The sequence below is a fragment of the Lytechinus pictus genome, chromosome 18 (assembly GCF_037042905.1).
Source record: "Lytechinus pictus isolate F3 Inbred chromosome 18, Lp3.0, whole genome shotgun sequence".
Lineage (NCBI taxonomy): Eukaryota > Metazoa > Echinodermata > Echinoidea > Temnopleuroida > Toxopneustidae > Lytechinus > Lytechinus pictus.
Window position 1 is genome coordinate 18161051 of NC_087262.1, and position 19633 is coordinate 18180683.

Here is a 19633-nt window from a genome sequence, read left to right on the forward strand (position 1 = left end):
AAAATATTTCATGAGGTAAACTAAAAAAAATGAGCATGTGCCATTAACTCTCTTAAATTCATATTAACAATGTTGTGCGTGTGACTCTTCTGTGAAATTAGGAAAATTTGAATATCAGAATTTTTTCATTTTACAGCCGAATTTAGATGGAATATGCAGTTTGTTTGATCCTTCACTTTTCATTCATTTCTTCTTGTTGTTTGGATGGATGTGACCTCTAAATATTACATCATAACACACAGCTTTAGTTTGCAATTATCTTTAATTGCGTATTTATCACAAGCTATTCTCATGCTCCATTCCTCACTTGTATTTTCCTTTGGGCTCTACTCCATCTGAGATCTCAAACCGGTTCTTACCATTTATTCAGACCTGAGATCGTAAGACAGCTGAATACAACTATTGTCTTAGTTTTTTTCGTATGTTATTCAAAGACAGTCTAATTAACTAATGACGCAGATTAATACTATGTCACAAGGAACCTGCATAAACAATACATGCTTTACAGTAAACATGCTTTTTTATTTTATTATATTTTGCTTTGTAATCATAGTAATTGAATCATGAAATTAAGTATATGTATCTATAACTCAATCAATCCCTCATAATTTTTCAATATTTACTACAACATTCAATGACAGATCGTTTCTATCTTCTACAGTTTATTTGTGGTTTTACGAATAGCGACTCGGTCAAACATAGTCTGGAGTTTGACTAGATTCCTAGTCATCGGGCTGTTCGCTTCCGGTTTGTCGTCATCATCGATAAGCTTGCTCTTTCCGTTGGCGAGGGGGAGAGGGGCGTCGAGGACAATAAATGCCTGTGAGATTTTCCCAGCATTGTTCTTGAGATAAAAACAAAATGAGGAGAATAAATTGGAGGGAGAATGAATACAAGAGTAGACATTGTTGATAACGAGAAGGGAAAGTAACATGAAATGAACGGTATTCGGCTCAAATTTAACATTCTGAAGTACTTGCCAAAGTCATAAAATTTAGGGTTTTGAATCAAGGTTCTCGCCAGGATATTCTGATGGGAAGGGGGGGGGGGGTTGCGCAGGATTACCTGAAAATTATATCCTCTTCTCTCAATTAAACAACAGAAGTAAAGAAGACTTACACAACCCAGAAACTCTTTCTAGTAGTCAATTTTCTTCCTTTCCATTCCTCTTATTTCTACCCTCCGTTTTTTGTTCTTTCATCTTATCATAGGGGACTCGCTTCCCCTTTAGCGCCCCTGGTTTAGCCTCTTGTCGAGGGCCTGGCGGCTGCTTCCCGAGCGAAGCGAGGGATATCCTTATTCGCGAAGCGAATTAGGCCTAGCACTCGCTTCGCTCGGGAAGCAGCCACCAGGGACTCGACAAGAGGCTACCCCTGGTTCGGATCACTATTGATTATAAGTTATGGCTAGGATTTATGTTTTAGGATGGAGAGAGGGCTAATATAATACAATGATTTCCACCAAAAATTTATCTCGAATTACAAGTTGAGTTCTGTCCCTCATAACCATTACACTTTTGATAAAATAACTTACAGTTTGGATTGCCAAGTTATCCACATGCAGAAATTCGTCAACTTTGACCCCTTCTGACCTCATGGAGGACACTGCCTCGACGACGTCACGCTCAATAGTTTCCAATTCTTCTTTGGTCAAGTCCCGTGAGAAGCGTTTGAGCCAAGTGCGCATGCGTTGGGGAAGGGGACTGGGTAGTGACGTGAAGGGTGTGATGAGTGACGTGGTGAGTTCAAAATTAACACTCTCTGGAATATGAATCAATAGTGAGTGAACAGAGATTGAATTGACCCGACTATTGGTGACACTTGGCTAAGTGGATTGGGATCACATTATTAATAAACTTTTTTTTAATTTTTCCCCTTCCACAGGTTTTTTTTTCAAAAAGCATAATTACACTGTATAAACATTTACAATTTTTTCAGACAACAGTAAATAAACATGGTATATACATAATTCCTAATACAGAGACATATAGTCAAACTGACTTATTATACAATCAATAAGTTGTCACAGCCAAATCAAATTTTGCAAGAAAAATAAGAGATGTGATACATATAAAAATAAGAGATTTGATACATATATCTAAGAAATATTATTAATAAACTTGAGTAAAAAATAACTACAAACATTGACAATTCTGAAATATCACCAAACTGTACATCCGACCTCATTTTCCCCTCTCTTACATCACTTCATGATCTGCTATAGCATTACATCCTTTTATGAACTAGAACACAGCGACAAATCACCAGCAGGAATCAAGGTCCCAAATATAGAGTAGTTTCAGATGATGTCACAATGGAGGACATAACAACGGGAAACCTGTACATTACAAACCGGTGAGTACAATAACTAATAATAAAATGGAGAAAAAATGAATGGGAAAAGTACGATACCTAAGAGAGAACAATGAGTTAATAGTCATGTCACGTTTTTGGTCAACCAAAGTTCGCCATACCTCTTGTTTTTGTGTCAGCAGCCTCCTGTTTGAGTCTGAGTTTGTTAAGGTGTTGCGAGTGAACGGTTGAGATGGTATAGAGGTAGGGATTCAGAGAGGAATTGATAGGTAGGATAATCACTGCTGTCCAGGCATACACCTAAAAAAAGGCGGAAAAGTTAAAAAAACAAAAATGATAGATTTATGTCTTAGAACTGAATATACAAAGAGGGACGAGGTACAATTAGGAATACGATTATAAGGCACTTAAAGGAAACAGAATGTAATAAATGACAGTAAAGCTTTGTTTTCAATTCAATTCAATTCAATTCAATTCAATTCAAATTTATTTTTCATTCTTCAACATAATATAAATATGTACAAGATAATTGATTCAATTTAAACAAAAGCATGAACAAGATTCAACATTCAATAAGTAATTCAAATATAGATTAACGTGTATATCAATTTTAAATCAATATAATCAATATAATTAAATATAATTAAAATCAATATAAGTATATATCAATGAGAAGAATGGAGGGGTCCACTAAAAAGCAAAGCTTGTAGAATGTGGACCCCTCAAAAACTTAGATACAAGGAATATTGAAATATACGTAAAGGAGTACATGAAAATAAGTAACGAAAAGGGGGAAAAAAAAAACAAAAACAAAAATCTTATGTACATAATTTTGAAATTCAGAGACAAGGACAATAACACGACACAACACAACACAAGTACATGAGGTGGACAATACGATGACAACTGCCTAGAATATAGAAAGAAAGATAGAGATAGGGAGAGGGATGCAAAGCTAATCTGCTGCATATATATGTCTACACATACATACACATATATTTATACATGTATATGCATAAACATATATACATACACATACACACACGCATACATACATATATACACATGCAAATACACACGTACACACGCACCCTTACACACACATACATACACACATACACGCATACACATATACAATATATATAATGTATATCAAGATCATAAAATATTTCGATTGGCGAGTATGGTAATTAAACTCTGACCTCGTGACATTTTCTTAAAGATTGAGTAAGATCCAAGTTTGTAAATTTCAAAATGGTACGAATTAACATGTACAGTAGTGCAGGTATTATAGTTAGGGATGAAGGAAATAATAAACCATGATGACGTACAAGGGATTGGATGTTAAATTTTGGTAAAAGATATCTGGAGACGTATCAAGAAGCATTGAAAATAACGCAAGTTTGACCTGCAAGTCCTTGAATCTGCCTTTGTGACGGTGTGCCAATGTCATGAAAGTGGGTATACATTAACTGCTAACAGACAGTGAATGACAGGCCAAAATCCCTCTAGTTATAGGCCTACTTTTTATGACTAAGTTTTCAGATTGAACTACATGAACACACAATCCTATTTCAAGACATCATATACAGTGCGTCCCAAAAAAAACTATACACTTTTGAAATGGCTGCCAAATAAAAAGTATATCACTTTGGGGGGAAAAACTTATACATATGTAAAGCCGATAAAGTCATCTTTCAAATGACAGCAAAATGTTGGAAAACTATTCATGCTTGAGTGAGCACTACCCGCTTAAACAAAGGGTATGAAAATTAGGGTGGGCAGGAATTAGCCTTTCGGTTTCTTTCAGTTTTTGAGAGGCGAGTCCCTTGGAACTTGCAAACTTGAGGGTGTTCTGATGAATTGATGGTCATTCATTATCAATTTAAATTGTTAGAGCAAATTTCATGAATTATCAAATTGAAATTCCATGCATGAGTGAGCATGAATTGCAATCTTTAGTGAAGCATTTTAACTTACAATGTGGGTCTCAGCAGTGTGTTCATTGGAGTCAGGAGAATAGGGGTAAGAAATGACTTCAGTGTATGAAGTAAGCTGGTGGGAAAATGGTCAACAGAACGTTTAGCCTCCCTCCTACAGGTCCGTCCCTCCCCCCTCCTGTTGAGATTGAGACTGATTGCTATTACATGTACGCATTAAGTGCAAAGCGGACTGTCAATTTGATAATAAATTCTGAACATTAGATCATCAACTTTTATCTATCAATCATTCAATCAACAATCTGTTAGTAAATAAACTCAATCAATGTCATCAATCAAATATTCACCTTTTTCAATAAATTATCAATCAAACATTCAGCTTTTTCAATAAATGATTTCATAAATTATCATAATTAGTCAAGTTCTTAATAAATCATTCAATGGAAAAGAAAGACACATCAACCATCAGTCACTTGGTATTTTAAGTTTTAAATACCAACCAAGAGAAAGAAAGGGGTGGAGGGCGGGGTGAGTACATGACATGTAATTTGTAAGAGAACACAAAGAAGAATGCCCCTTTAACCCAGTCTTACCCTATCTCATCCCCTTGCATGTAACAGGTACCATCACATTACTCTGACTCTCACAAGCACACTTGCTAAGATCCACATAATAAACAAAAAAATGCTACACTAAAATTACAATTCCTGTTTACTCATGCATTACATTTCAATTTAGTAACTCGTGAAATTTGCTTAAGAAACCAAAACGGATCTCCATTTATCAGTAATTTAGCATAACACCCTTAACTTTGCAAGTTCCAAAGGACTCACCTAAAAAAAAAATGGAATTAAGGCTAATTCCTGCTCACCCTAGCAAAGGCTAGTCTCTCAGGAGGGGTGAAAGGGTAGCGAGAGAGAGGGGGGGGGGGTTAAGTGTTCTGTTGACCCATATCCCGTCAACCTACTTCCCCCACCTAAGTCCTATCCCTATTCTGACTTCCATGAACACATTGCTGAGATCCACTTAAAAAGTGAAAAATTGTATTTCATGTTCACTCATACATTAAATTTCAATTTAATAATTCTTAAAATTTGCTCTAAAAACCTAAATTGATAATGCTTGATCATTGATTTATCAAAACATCCTCAACTTTGCAAGTTCCAAGGGACTCGCATCTCAAAAACTGAAAGAAATTGGAAGGCTAATTCCTGCCCACCCTAATTTCCATACCCTTTGTTTTAGTGGGCAGTGCTCGCTCAAGCATGAAAAGTTTTCCAACTTTTTGGTGTCATTTTAAAGTTGACTTTATAGGCTTCCATGTATGTAAGTGTTTTCCCCCAAAGTCATATATTTTTTTATTTGGAAGCCATTTCAAAAGTGTATAGTTTTTTTTGGGACGCACTGTAGAAATAACCATATACCTACATTGATAATGGACTCAAAAGCACTCAGAAGTTAAAGAAACAAACCTGAGCAGGCAGAGACGTGCCACCTGCTGAAAGCAGCCCCATGATAATGATAGGCATCCAACAAATAAGATCTGTGCCTACAATGAGAGCCATCTTGGTGGCAAGCTTGATCTCTTCCTTGAGTCTCTTGTCCTCCCGACCAACGGCGGCACTACTTTTAGCAACTTGCCGCTGTGATGTCTTCACGGACATGAAGATGGCCACATAGCACAGGAAGGTGACCAAGAAGCACATGAAGTTGGCGCCGATGAAGATGGAGATGGAGTAATGCCATCCTGCAGGACGGTCGGTCGTTAGAGGAAGGGCCAGACAGACACCAGAAGCTCCATAGAACTCGTCTTTGAAGTACGACGGAATAACGATCGGGAGCAGGCCAAGCAGGAACGACAAAGCCCAGATGGCCGTCTCGATGATATGACTAGATCGTTGCGACATGTGGAGACCTCTCTTAAAGGGCGCCACCACGTGAAAGCAACGGTCCAAGCTAATCATCATCACCAAGAACACAGATGCCTCGCTGGAGATGACAGAGACCATACCCGTGAGTTGGCACAGGGTACTCGAGGTCCAGTAATCTGCCTGGTAGATGTACGTCCCACGAAAGTTGACGTCAGCACTGGCTATGGTCAGCATGTAAACTCCCATCAAGAAATCAGATATAGCCAAGTTGGTGATCAGACTAGCCTGGACGTTGTTCTTTTTGCGTTCCTTCCTACCCACGATCAATCTGTACCCTATGACGAAGACGTTACCGATGAACGCACTGAAACCTAGAATCCAGATCAAGGCTCGGAGAATGATGTTCTCCATGAGGTCAGTGCAAGATGAGAACTGATCTCGAGGGGCGTCGCAGTTGGCATCATCAATTTTCGCCATGCAGCAGAAGATGTACTTGTCAGTGTACCTACGGTTTCAAGAAAAATGTTAAGCCAGCTTTAAAATGTTTAGTTTATCAGTATATATGAATTCCAGGATTACTCTCCAGTAAAATAGTGAAGGGCATTTTGTTATCACCTCCGACATAACATCATTGTAGAAGATACTCTCAGGATACCATAGTTATCGATGTTTGAAGTAAGAATGGTAAGACATGCGTGATATAATTGTGGAAAAAGAACGGGGGTATTGCATGTTAACAGTCCGGATCATACATGTAGTTGACGAAAATGTACAAGGATCTGACTCTTTGGGTCATAGTGGTTGATTTCAGTATATTCATTTTGATATTTTTTCTTCAAGATAAATAATTATACATTCCACACTATTTGCTGTCTGACTTCTGGTAAGTTATTCTTTACGATTAATTGTATATACTCACAATTTGAAATTTTCAAGGCCAGCAAATATAGCACGTTGACTCTCTTCAGCGTAAGCGATATCTTCATTGCCACGAATATCCCTGTTAACAAGAGATGACGAAAAGTTAATATAACAGAGCTGTCGTCACTGTAGTGACCACAGTCAATCTTATTTCAAAATAAACGGAATATATAAAACTGTAAATAGTATCCAAACATTTTTTGTATGCGATGAGACAGTAAACAAACTGGAGAAAGCATCACATTTCTAGACAATTATTTTGTTTAGCATCATATTCAAATGAAAACTTACAGTTCTTGGAGCTTATCGAGGTTACTAAACGTTCCACTGTGGATTTCACGTAAGTTGTTCCCAGATAAATTCCTAATATAAAATACAAACAGAGTTCAAGTAGGTTTGGTTAAAATAAGACGGCATAAAAGATGTGTTCATGATCCAGGGTAACTTTAACATCATTGAAGATTATCAAATACACAAGCTTTCTCTGGTGAGGAATTAATCGAGTAGATATGACAAAAAATATTGCATGACCGTCAAGTTGTTGGGGTTCTACTTGACTAAATATATCATATTCAACTCACATGAAGCGAAGTTGTTCAAGGCCTGTAAAAGAACCTTCGTGGAGCTCACGAAGTTTGTTGTTATGCAGTTTACTGTAAGATACAGAAAAGAAAATAATTGACAATTAAATGAAATCTCTATAAAATATATTAAACATACATAGTGTCTTTAGGATGAGAAATATACATTGAATGTGTGAAGCGTTCTATTTTCATGTTCCTGATTACAATATAATTATTCAGGGGCCCGTTGCAGAAAGAGTTGCAATCAAACGCAACTCTAAAAATCATGCGCAACTTGATTTTCAACCAATCAACAGCGCGCATTTTGGACTTGCGATTGATTTTTTGACTTGCGTTTAAACGCAACTCTTTCTGCAACGGACCCCAGGTAGTGTAAAAGCCGGGGTGATATTATGCAGAGAGATGCAGTTGTATTAATCGTTATGCCATACAAAACGTATCTACTTTCATATTTTTCATGTAACCAATGTAATTTTATTTAACTTTATTATGAAAGCAATGGATGAAAAAAAGAACAGTTAACCTGAAATCTGGATAAATTAATCTTATAATAGTATCAATTCAAAGTCATTTCAATAATTTGGATCCATACTCTGAATGAATGTTTAAGCTTCTCCAAGGTCAAAGTTTAAGATAACTTTACATATTCGATGATAATAGAGACAGTGTGGAGTCGCGGAATACGTTACATGCTAGTCATGAAAATGTAAGTAATACACAACATTTCCTTTCGAAATAGATATCAAACACATAGAATATGTTATATGTCATTAATCCATGCTGTGTTTTAACTTTTTAACTATTGATACTCGATATAGAAATGAGTAAAATAACAATACTTACATATGTCGAACATTCTTGTTGTTAGCAAATGCGTCCGGTTTTACCTCGGAAATCTCGGAGTGGCTAATTTCCCTGTATTTATTTGTTTTGAATATAACAGATATATCTATCAATTTGAGTACTTTCCTTAAAGGTCAAGTCCACCCAAGAAAATTTTTAATTTAAATTAATAAAGAAAAATCAAACAATAATGTTGAAATTTCATCAAAATCGGATGTAAAAATAAAAATAAAATGAAATAAAATAATAAGCAACGACACGATTGAAATAAGATACGCTACAGGGTTCGACAATTTATCAATTTGAAAGAAAAATAAAAAATATTGCTTCGCAACTAATTTAAATACATCTGTGTCTAACAAGAAACATGTTTCTTTGATAAAAAAAAGTTAGAATGACTCTGCTACAAAATGATATATTTTTCTTCTCGTTTATCTTGACAGTGAATTTATATACTTACAAGTAGATCAGATTTGGCCACATGGACGGGATGAAATCAATCCCTTCCGGGTCATTATCAAGAGGTCGCAGAACTCTAGTGCTATTCTCAGTCGTTTCATTAAGTAACATCAGAGACCTGATTGAAATTTAATGAGAATCAAAATCAATAGCTAAACCGAAAAGGACTAAATATAATAATCACATCAGCCAACAGAAGGACTGCTTTCTGTCAAGTTCATGGTGAGAACTTTAAAATACTTCATGACAAACCCATCAATAAATCAAAATATTTATTTAAATTTATAACGAGGATAAACATATTTCGAATGAACTTTCAAGCCCAGTGCCACATTTTTGAAAACATTGAGAATTATAGATACTAACGGTAAAGACGTTTCAATTTAATCTTGACCGATTAATGAAATTAGAAACTTCAAGAAAATTAACATGGGATATGAAACTGATTGACCCTATAGCAAATACAACGCCTATTAATCACCATCTGAAATATATTTTTGTTATGAATTGGGCATACATGCTTTAAACCTACATCTCAAAGCTTACTTAACCCATAGCCGATTTAAAGAATCTCGGCTTAATGCAAAATTATCGATCATATGCAAAATTCATGAAATATGCAATTAGCATTATAGAAATGATAACGATAAACTTATCGTTATCATTTCTATAATGCTTTGATAATTTTTTTTTCTTCAGCGATTGGGGATGGGGTAGGTAGAAATTTTGGCATACAGTTTTCTGAGCTGTCCTGGTAACCGGAGGCTGACGTCAACAGTTAGGTTACAAGAATAAGAGAGATCCTTACAGTCACATCCATCAGGGCATTCATCTGAAGATAAAGAGAGAGATGGAGAAAGAGAGAGGAGGGAGGAGAGAAGGGAGTGAAAGGGAAAAGTGTGAGGAGCAGGAGAGACAGGGAGAGAGAGAGAGGGGTCGGAGGAGAGAACAGAGTGAAAAATAAAAGGGAAAATTGTGATTATGAGGAGCAAGTGAGAGAGAGAAAGAGAGAGAGAGAGGGGGGTGTCGGAGGAGGGGGGGGGGGGTAATGTAAGGGGAAAGTGTGAGGATCAGGAGAGAGAAGAAAGGAGAGAAAGGGAGATGAGTTAGGTAGTGCGGTACCAAAATATGAAACAATGGAAATATTGTGAATAAAGAACAGAGGATAACCAAAAATGGAACAAAAAATATATATATTCTGACATCCCAATTCAGCGACATCCATATATTTGATTTTGTGTGTGTGTGTGTTTGATGTGTGCGTAGTTGTCACGATAAGAGTGTGGTTATTTCGATAGGTTTAAATACTCACAGCACAATAGTTCATCATCTCTGTCGGGACAGTCTATGACGTCATCACACACGTGATCAGGGCTGATACAAAGACCCTTGCCTGATTTGCTATTGCAACGATAGGTCCCAGGTGGGCAGACGAAGTCATCTTTATGGTCAAAAGAAAGTAGAACACATATTGTGTTAGAATAAGTAATCATTAAGAAGAGCATTAAAAACGAGCCTTCCAAATAGATCAATTTAAGTGCAGACTCGCATATTTTTTCTTCTTTTCTTCCTCTGATTCTTCAATTGAGTCTGCCTCCGCCAGTAGATATAATAATAATAATATGTTCCATTTATATAGCAAAGCTACTATAATTGCGTATACTCTACTGCGCTTGATACTTGGTATCATATTATTGCCCCGGCTGTAGCTGTAGTTAAAGTATCCAAGGAATAAATCCTACCGGGTACCCATTCACCTCACATGGGTCGAGTGCAGCAAAATGTGGGTAAATTTCTTGCTGAAGGAAAACACGCCATGGCTGGGACTCGAACCCACGTGCCTCTGATTGGAGTCGTAACCACTAGACCACGACGCCCCTACAAATATGAGACCTATTGAAAAATTTATTCACGTGTATGTAAACAATCATTGCAATTTTAATATTTTAATTTAACTTTATTCTTTACATTAGACCTATAACAATTCCTTCGCTAATCTATTACGCACATTTATTTATCTTCGCCAGACTTTATTCACACTTTGGGCTTCAGATGTTTTCAAACTGCACCGACAAATATTGAAACGAATGCGATTTTTTTACTAATTAAGTTTGAATTTCGATAAACATGATAACTGCATAGAAATCAAAACTGACTTTGTCATAGGAATTATGAACAAACCAAGAAGCTCCTTACCACACTCATCCTCGTCCTCTCCGTAGAGACAGTCTTTCTTATTATCACATCGGTATCTTAGCGGGATGCAATAAGAGCCAGGGCACCTCATCGAATTCTCAGGACATGTCTCTATCAGTTTTCAAACAATAATGAGAGAGAAGTTAAATTGTGTTAATATAATTAATTGGATTGACAACAGGCGAGCGCTTCATCAACAACTCTGTCCGACAAGTTGTCAGATCTGACAAAATTCCGCTGATTTTGATTCGCTGAGAAGCACTGTTACTATGGTCCTTTCATGAAATGCTCCCCTTATCTTGAGTAGATGTGAAAACACAAAATAAGTTCTTGCAATAAATATAGGCCTAATACACATCTATTAATGGCCTACTCAAAAATGAAAACAAAGCATCAAATAGGCACACGCAACCTTCAAACATTAACCCCATACATACACGCTCGTACATCCTCGTCGAAACACCCACACACAAACACACACACCCACACGCACGCAAATATGCATACACCCATACATCATGCAATAATCATGGCATGTGTGTGTCTATCAGTTTAAAGCATACTGAGGAATATTGAGTCAAACAATAAAATAACAGTAGATATTAAATTAGATATCTTCGGAAGATGTGAAAACACAAAACGTTATTTACAAAATACACGTTTTATTACTCAGATTGATGGGAACAAAAAGCACACAAACTTCAAGCACAGATACGCAACCTCTCATCGTCATACACACAGCACGCAAACCCACCCATACTTTTAAATAAAATTTAACACAAGTGCACACCTAGTTACCAAGAATGCGCATAGCATTTCCATTTATTTGATTGCAGGATAAAAGAGCACTGCCGATTAAATGCTTTGCTCACGGGAATAGGTGCCGCGGATCGAACCCCGGACTTTCCATGTATAGCCAGGCGCCTTAGACCACTTAGCCACGGCACCTCCACACTTTTTTTTTTAACCAAGTGCACACCAATTTACCAAAAACGCCTATTAGACTAGACCCATTCTGGAAAAAGAGGCCTATATAAATTTTAAGAAGCATTTTGGGGTAAAAGTTGGGAACTGGACTATTTCACACAATTCATATATGCTGAATCTGATAAGATCGGTTCCCAAACTAATTTCTCATGTTTTGACCACCTAATTTGCATAAACAAAATGGCTGCCAAATTGACAATTCAGAATATTATTTCGACAATGTTCTTTAATTATATTCGCTTTCACAGACATGAATACTGCAAAATCCTGCATACGCACGTGTACCTTTCGGGAAAACTTGTTATTTTTGTTTGCGGCTAATTAATTATGCAAATTTATGCATATTTTGGATCATTATGCTATAATTTGATAATTTCAGCTCGAATTTTTATATTTTTGGTACAAATAGAGATTTAAATCATTATAAATAATTGTACGGCCCTTAGAATATGATATCACAGTGAATAATAATGTATTTTATTGTTTTTGAATTTCTTATGTATTTCTTTGTATTTTGTACCTTTTGTTTTGTACATGTTTTGTTATGGGATCTGCCAAATTATTGATTATCAATGGCAGAAAATAATAATCTTCAATGATTTAATTATGTAATCACTTTTAATTTTTAATTAACTTCTAAATTTTTTATTCGTATATATCCATGGGCATAAACAGATGCACCCACTCCCAAACCCACATCTGCATACAAAGGTAAACTCCTGCACGTATATTTACAATTTTAGATGATGAATTATTAAATTTGAATCATAACAGTACTGTAATTCTCAACTTCTAATAGTCAATCAGTTGCATTTAATATCCTTTGGAGTAGTTATGTTCCTGACCAACAGAATCTGATCACACATACATGTATATATATTTAGTGTTTTTCTTCAGCAAAATGAAGTGAAAACAGTCTGTTGAAAATGAGATGTCCTGTGTTTCTCTCCATTACGCTTGTCAAATTGTCCCAATTTTGAAAAAAAATCAGAACTGAACCCACATATAATTCATCTAATTTTTCATTTTGCCTACCAATTAGACCGTTTTCCGTGTTATAAAAGCCATACTGTGATGTTCTAAAGTTCCACAACGAATAAGTCAGTGGATATCCTTTTAATAACAATTTTTCTATCATTGGACTTCATTAACGGATTACATGTGCATCTCCATAATATATCTTTTCCAATGCAGTACTGCACCTTACCTATCTAGGATTGCCGCTTCATCCAACTTAGAGGCATCCAGCCTCCCCCCAGCTTGATATACACCTTTACCTTCGGCGGCGGGTGTTGAATGATCAATGTCAGTTATCATCGATTTGGTGTTCCATTGGATGGCTTGATTGATAGGGCAGCCTCATATTATAAAAGTCATCTCTAATTGTTGAAATCAAACCAATTTAGTACAAGTATTCTGCGGAGGCAGTTCGTATCGAAGTCATCGTGTTTGTGTTCATGAGATATGTCCGATTCTCATGTCACAAATCCATAAACAAAACCTAAATTTTTGTCTTGAGAGAGAATCTGCTGTCTAACCAGATGTTGTTCCAGGTGTTAAAATGCTCGAAGTGCACCTTTTCAATACCGCAGTGAATTGCCTAATGTCTTCTAGTCCATTTATCGAACTTCTAATATTCACACATCTTCATATCTTCATAAGATAGACTATTTCAAATTGATAGCGAAGATATATTTCAGAGGATGGTGGGTTCCTGGCATGTTTGGCGTTCCTTCAGGTGATTATTAATCCACTTCCCTTGATCGGTATTAAATCCAACAGTATCCAATAGCTTACACAGCTCTGATAGGCTGCATGCGAGTCTGAGATATCACCATCAAAGTCTAGGTCGAGAATTTCTTCGATTGTAGAGCCAGGATTTCTCTTTCTATGAGGAAAGCAGTTGCCTAAGTTAATATGTTTGACTTGTCAACCGGTTTTGATACCAGTGAATATGTCATTCTTCTTGGGAGACTGACAGTCTGTTTTGGAATTGATGATTCTGCACTCCAATTGCAGGTTTCCTCTTACCTTGCCAATAGAGCTGTATGAAGCTGTATTCATCACTGGCATGCAGTCTCCTGTGACTACCCTTTGATATGGAGTTCCTTGGGAGTCTGTCCTTGTCCCTTGTTCTTCAAACTGTACATCACTCCTCTTGGCTCTATAATGTGGCAACATGGTCTTGGTATACACTTCTATGCTGATGGCATCCAGCTGTATACCTCACTTTTGATCTAAAAGTTAAAGATACAGAGGTTCGTGCAGCTGCTGTTGTTGGTGCTGCCATTGAGGATTCGATGTTGGATGAAGGTCAACTTCCTGGAGCTTAACAGTAAAAAGCGAAGTATCTTGTTTTGTCAGCTCCATATATGCGTAATTATTATGACTACAACTCCAGTATTAATAGGCGAGGAAGCTACATATCTTAGTATGCAAGGCTAGATCTCTTGGCGTAGTCTTTGATAGAACAATGAGCATGAAGAAACACACATCACATGTCTGCCAATCTGCATATTTACCTCCTCCACAGAATTGCTGAGATCAGACATTGTCTTACATGCGGTGGTGCGGAAAATATCATCCATGACCGGATAACCTCTAGACCGGACTTCTGCAACTGTCTCCATGTTGGTTTACCTTCAACAGGCATTTCTAGCACTTTTTAACCATAGGACACACTGTGAAAATTTGTTCTGCATTGGGCAGGGACTGGGCTGGAAACCTTGTTTTTCCCATGTTTTTACCATGGAATCTGTGTTTAGCCCCATGTTTTTTTTATCATTTCCTCTTCTGTATTCAGTATCGTTCGTCAAAGAATCTTCCAAGGCAAGGACTGGTTAGAAGCTGTGGTTTTCAGTTATCACTTTGATGGTTGACTGGGGGGAAATGTATCGTTGCCAAATAAATAAACAAATAAATCAGTAATGACCAAAAACATTTGTAAGCTATCCAGTAATACAGACCCTTTGCATTTATTACAAATTGTTCTTTGATTAACTGCCATAGTTGCAGTTCTGATGGAGCTGAATCAAAGATATAATTTTGCTACAAGGATGTACTGCTACTTATATCCGATTAATAAACTGCACTGCGTAAATCATACGTTAAATTGATTATTAGATCTGTTATAAAAAACTAAATAACTTAAATTTCAAGAAATTTAAGTTCAGCATGATTACAGGTTTTCCAACTTCTAACTCTTCTTTTCTTACGGGTTCATTGAATTTGGTAATTGTTATGATTATCTAGGATCTAGGATCAGCATCAATGTTTTTATATTGGGCATGTCTAATATACCTTGCAAGTATATTACTTTCTATATACAGGTGTGGGTGTGTGAGCATGTGTGTGTATTTGTTCCTGAGTACAATTAACAGTTGTGGCAAAAGAAGTTTATCAAATGATTCTATCATTGAAGCTTAAAATTTGTCTGCCATTGATGTTATTTTTTAAAGATCTCATATCAAACATATACAAAGCAAATGGCAGAAAATACAAGAACACAAAAGAAATATCAAAGAACAATAAAATACATATAAAATTGACTGAGTATTATATATTTAAGGGCCAAACAATTATCACAATGATACAAATGCTATTTGTACACAAAACTATAAAAAAATTAAGTGTAATTATCAAATTATAGCATAATATTGCAAAATATGCATAAATTTGAATAAATAATTAGCTGGAAACAGAAATAACAAATTTTCCCGAATGGTACATGTTCAGTATGCAGGATTTTGCAGTATCCATATCGGTGAAAGCGATTCTTATAAAAGAATAGTGTAGAAATAAGATTATAAATTATCAATTTGGCAGCCATTTTGTTTATGCAAATTAGGTGGTCAAAACATGAAAAATTGGCTTGGGAACCGGTCTTATCAGATTCAGCACATTCAAATTAGGTGAAATAGACCGGTTCCCAACTTTTACCCCAAAATGCTCCTTGAACTCAAGTTCTCCCCATATTGGTCTTGTCTATATAGCATTTCCATTTATTTGAAAGCAGGATAAAAGAGCATTGTAGATTAAATGCCTTGCTCACAGGCATAGGTGCCGCGGCCGGGGATCGAACCCCGAACTTTTTAAGTATAGCCAGGCGCCTTAGACCACTCGGCCACGGCACCTCCACTCCCTGACTTTTTGTTTTGTTTTGAATAACACTCCCTCACACACCTACGCATACCCTCCCTCACCTCTTAATATGTACACACACACACACATGCACTCCTCAATTAAGACGTGCATATCTATTATCATTATCAAACGCAATGAGAGATGTATAATGAATGTTGACGTGTTAATCATCATGACTGCAAATGAATAAGATATCTGCAGTACATGTGAAACACATCGACTTCACCTAAAAATAATGCACTTTTCTGTTACATAGATTGGCTAGAGCAGGAAACACACACACAAAAATCAACTACCAACACGCAATATCTAACCCTCACACACACACTCACCCCACACGCACACACAAACACTCTCATCCATACTCTTGCACACGAACACACACCCTCATCCTCTCTCTTAAACACACACTAACGCACACACTCACCGTTCACTCATATCTTCACACCTCGAACAAATGCCCACACCCTCATAGTTAACCATAAATGGAATACCACGGTGGATGAATATTTAATCGAGGAGTTCCAAAGTCTTAGACACTAGCGTACCTAAGGGGGGGGGGCAGGGGGGCAGACTGCCCCCCCTGACGAGCCACAACACATGCAAGGGACGTACCCCTGCCCCCCCCCCTGACGAGGCACAAGTGGCCCCTTCTTTAGAACTTGAAGACCTTTTTTTTTTTTTTTTTTGCTTGTCAATTTTTTTTTCTGGTACGAAATCCTTTATTTTTGGTTGAAGACCTTTTTTTTTCTGGTACAAAATCCTTTATTTTTGGTTGAAGACCTTTTTTTTTTCTGGTACAAAATCCTTTATTTTTGGTTGAAGACCTTTTTTTTCTTTGCTTGTCAATTTTTTTGACAAACGAATTTGCCCCCCCCCCCCTTTGGAAAATCCTGGGTACGCCACTGGTCTTAGAAGTTGAGATTTTTCTTACACCATTATTCTTTTAAAACAAAGGTTTTAAATCAGAAGTTGCAATAGCTTTCACAGTATTTTCTATCAGCTATAGTAAATCCTAACTGACAACATCAGTATGAAAGATAAGGGCCTGTGCTTATATCACCAGAAAAATGAAATCGTAAAATTATTCAGCTTTAAAGATACAGGCTAGCTAAATCTCACTCACCGTTTCCGCAGTCTTTCAAATGGTCAACATTTCGACATCCTTTGATCAAGCCATACGAATTAAAGTCATACATGCATTTGAATGGTACACCGTCAAGGTCGCCACTGGGACAGTAGAATTCCCGCTCTTCTAATTCATCTAGGTTTGCTGATTAAAGCAAAAAGAATGTCAAGAAAAAATGCTATCAATTTTACCATATTAATACTTTTTCTGATTTAACTAACATTTCTTCATAAAGCCGGAAATACTGAAATAATACATTATTTTGAACGGCACATCATCAATAGACTTCTTGTTCTCTAGCGTGCACATCTATCTTGTGCAGCCCAGTTTCGGATTTACAACAGGATGGCATATGAACAATGACAATTTGATTCTGTTAACATCTGCTTCAAGTCCTTTAAAGAAAAGATGAACTATATCTGATTATTAAAGGGATCCTTTAGACGCGTGACGTTCTGCTAGATACTGAACTTGGATAATTGGGAGGCGGGGGGCGGACTGGCACCAATATATTCACCCCCATCACCGCCAGGCCACAGTCGCCCGACTGCAGGAAGCGCCCACTCCTTTTCAACGAAAGGTCTTCACTGGATTTGTACCCCACGTAGACCAGCATAGCTGTGCCAGTCGAGCTGAATCTGGGCAATCGAGCGTATTTGAATATCTAACATATAATTAAATTCGCTCAATGATTTCAATATGGAAACGGAAATATTGCTACTACTACTACTACTACTACTACTACTACTACTACTTCTACTACTACTACTACTACTACTACTACTACTACTACTACTACTACTACTACTATTACAACTACTACTACTACTACTACTACTAACTACGACTTCTTGTAATTTTTCTACTACTACTACTACTTCTACTACATGTATATTCAGATAAACTACCTTTGTATTATAAAAGGAACAATGGGGTCTACTTACGACAATTCCGTTCATCTTCGTGTGTATTTCCAATACAATCTATCATGCCATCACAGTGAACCTCTTTTGGTAGCAGCGTTCCATCATAACACTGGAATACATCGACATTATAGTCCTCTTTATCTTTTGCGAAGGAAAATATCAATTAAGAATGTATTATTATTTGATCTAACATGTCTAATGGTAGTACTTATTGTTTGTAATTCTAGTAAATATCTTTTAACAGATCAACAACACCTGAGCACTTAAGTCTGGGGGAAGGGATAAAATATTTTTAAGATTATCATGCATCATAATAATCCCCCAAAATCTAATATGAACATAGGCCTATCTACCAAGTTAACATTATGTAAAAATATAAAAGGGTAGATACTCTTAAAAAACCGAACTAAAACATGTTTTAATTATAGTAATAATGTTCCGCTTTTAGGCATATATAAATGTATACATATAGCACTTTATACGTCATAACGACGCGTCGCGACGAAGCAGGTTACTGGTATATACATTTTGTATGCACTTGCTCCACTCCCTGGGAAGCATTCACTCACCACATCCTATTTCATCTGAACCATCATGGCATTGACGGATGAAATCACATCTCTTTGAGTCTTGAATACATTGCTTGCTGACACACGTGAATTCATTTTCTTCACATTCGGGATAATCTGAAAGCAACAATTAGTCAGGTTCTAAATAGGAAGATGGCTCGAATTAAAATGTTCATACTCTACTTACATTGATACACATCATTCAGTAGTAAGACAACATTCAGATGACACACATTAACAGGAGACAGTTACATGTTATATCATTATCACGATGAAATCAGTCTTGTTTCTTGCTATGGGAAACGAGAGAAGCACATGTTCGATGATCATGCATGACTTTTTCTTGAGATTTAATTCATGATAAAATAAATCTCTTTAGGAAGGCGAAACGACCCTCTCCCTTTGACTGATGTACAAAATTAGAATTTAATGCCCCCAACCACCATTGCCGGGATTGCCCCCTCCCGAGTTTTGAGTTGGGAGATCGTGTCTCGTCATCTTCTCGTCACCGTCCATCATGCAAATATCACGGATATGGGCGGTGCAAATATAATTCTGAGCATCTCAGCCTCATCGAGGTTCACGGGACAAACTGAAAACTTATGTTATGAACCAACTTTATCCCTATGAGTTGTACATTTCAAGGAAGGCATTACCATGAAATACCACCTTTGATGCGGCGTGATGTATGATGGCTCCAAATTACTTTGCGACTACAATTGCGAAGTTTGCAACGGAAGTTGCGAACTTTGC

General features: G+C 36.8%; 1 protein-coding gene across 1 annotated transcript in view; it reads right to left on the reverse strand.

Annotated features, from left to right (window-relative positions):
* Positions 1 to 559: 559 nt before the first annotated feature.
* Positions 560 to 19633, reverse strand: part of LOC129282168 (uncharacterized) — a 38203-nt gene continuing 19129 nt past the window's right edge. The window contains exons 16-30 of the mRNA XM_064113027.1: positions 18881 to 18997; positions 18330 to 18452; positions 17383 to 17529; positions 11127 to 11237; positions 10243 to 10371; positions 9666 to 9762; positions 8932 to 9048; positions 8472 to 8543; positions 7626 to 7697; positions 7336 to 7407; positions 7043 to 7123; positions 5725 to 6628; positions 2474 to 2612; positions 1534 to 1760; positions 560 to 844 (exon numbers count right to left, since the gene is read on the reverse strand). Coding sequence (XP_063969097.1) covers positions 656 to 844; positions 1534 to 1760; positions 2474 to 2612; positions 5725 to 6628; positions 7043 to 7123; positions 7336 to 7407; positions 7626 to 7697; positions 8472 to 8543; positions 8932 to 9048; positions 9666 to 9762; positions 10243 to 10371; positions 11127 to 11237; positions 17383 to 17529; positions 18330 to 18452; positions 18881 to 18997 — 2597 coding nt within the window. The 3' untranslated portion in view covers positions 560 to 655. The remainder of the gene's footprint in view (positions 845 to 1533; positions 1761 to 2473; positions 2613 to 5724; positions 6629 to 7042; positions 7124 to 7335; positions 7408 to 7625; positions 7698 to 8471; positions 8544 to 8931; positions 9049 to 9665; positions 9763 to 10242; positions 10372 to 11126; positions 11238 to 17382; positions 17530 to 18329; positions 18453 to 18880; positions 18998 to 19633) is intronic.